This window comes from Triticum aestivum, chromosome 3D (genome assembly GCF_018294505.1).
Source record: "Triticum aestivum cultivar Chinese Spring chromosome 3D, IWGSC CS RefSeq v2.1, whole genome shotgun sequence".
Lineage (NCBI taxonomy): Eukaryota > Viridiplantae > Streptophyta > Magnoliopsida > Poales > Poaceae > Triticum > Triticum aestivum.
In genome coordinates, this window is record NC_057802.1 from 22925078 (window position 1) to 22926830 (window position 1753).

General features: G+C 44.3%; 1 protein-coding gene across 1 annotated transcript in view; it reads left to right on the forward strand.

The window, feature by feature from the left end:
* The window catches only part of LOC123077002 (uncharacterized), a 1299-nt gene extending 587 nt beyond the window's left edge, over positions 1-712 (forward strand). The window contains exon 2 of the mRNA XM_044499176.1: positions 104-712. Within this exon, the coding sequence (XP_044355111.1) occupies positions 104-491 (388 nt within the window). The 3' untranslated portion in view covers positions 492-712. The remainder of the gene's footprint in view (positions 1-103) is intronic.
* Positions 713-1753: the final 1041 nt, after the last annotated feature.

Sequence of the window (1753 nt, forward strand, 5' to 3'; positions counted from 1 at the left end):
AAAGTACACGAATTGGGCTCGATCCGGACTTCAAAACTGTTTTTTTTTTCTTCCTTTCTTCTTTGGATTTTTAACTGGATTTTATTGTCTGCCTTGTTCGTAGGCGTCAGATTAGGCACAGTCTGGAAGAAGCTAGCCAAGTTCCGTGGGGGCATCTGGGTATCCAGGCCTTGGCGTTTCTATCTGTAGGAGGGGTTCTCGCTTACGGAGGGGGCACACACCTCTTCAACAAGTTCAGCGCGGAGGTCAAGAAGATAACTGACGATGCCATGATCGAAGCGGAGAAAAGGGCGAAGGAACTTGCAAAAACCGAGTGGGCCAAGGAGACAGCGCAGCTATATATAGACCAGGGTATGAAGAGCATCACGCTGTATAGCCTTTTCTTTGGACGGAAGGTGGAGGGAGAGAAGGCCAAGAAGACATTCTTTAGCCGTTTCTTTGGGCGGAAGGAGAAGGACAAGAAGGAGGAGGAGGAGGAGGTCAAGAAGTAGAACAAGTAGGGGCCTCCTCATAGTCTTAACAGCACTGAGGCTGATATTTTTGGTCTAAAACTCATTTCAATTGTCTTAACTTATTCCAGTGTTATTTGTAACGGTGGCCACCGGGTTATGTACGATTCAAGGTCTCTTCTTTTGGTTGGTTCTGTGAGGATTTTAATATCCAAAATTCAGTTGACTTGTGTTTCTTTTAATGAGGAGTTTGGGTACTTTGATATATATGTTGTATTTCTAACCTGTCAATTTGCTGGCATTGAGGCTACCAGTTGTGCTGCACGCTTTGTGTCGCATGACCAAATAGTTCATGTAAATGTCAGGTGCCGGACGTGTTCCAGGTTCTTGTGGGGGGCGCACAAGGCCTTGCTATCCAAGTCGAGGGAGTCACTCACCACGAGGACCCTGCACTCGTAGTCGTTTACAACTACTGTCTCAAAGCATGTGGGTTACTCTGGCTGTTACTTTTTCTTCCTCTTTTCATGGACTTGCTATTACTCTGGATGCACTTGATCTTACATTACATGATGATGGCATTGTGCTAGCGCGGTTTGGTGACAGCTTGCTTGTTTTGTCTTTTCTAGTAACAGAGACCCTGAAGCGATGCGGTATCGCTGATGACACGCAATATATCCTCATCGCGCAGTTTGATGCTTCAGACAAGGAGGTATAATGTTCAGGATGCACCCCTTTTCAGACATGGTTTCGGTTGGTCTTATTCTTTTCTCTAAATTGCCATGGGAATTAGTGGGTGGGATTATAAGTATGCTGCAAGGAAGGTGTGGACAGTAAACTAATCTGGTCCGCTTTCTTCCTTGTCTGGATCCTGCTAGAGTTCTTTTTTTATTAGTTTCCACATGGATGCTTGGTGCTTTTGTTCTTTTCTTTGAAGTGATATACCCTGCTGAATGGAATTGGTGGCCTGGATTATAGTTGTATTGTCAGCGAGGTGCTTGTCTAGATCCTGAATTGAAATGATGGCCTGGATTATGGTTGTGTTGTCAGCGAGGTGTGGATGCAATGAACTATGTGGCATTTACTTTAATCTGGTATCACAGTTAGTCTGGTTAATTCATGTTCGTTTCGTCTGTTTGTTTTTTGTTGTCTCCTTCAGGTTTGTTTGCTGTGTTAGGTCCCTGGTTTGGTGATTATGGTTCCTGTGGTAACATAATTTCAATGGAGCTGGGATTTACATGGACCTATTAATAGTTTTTGCTGGTTGAATTAGTGGCTGGGATTTTAAGTGTGCTGTCAGGTCCGAT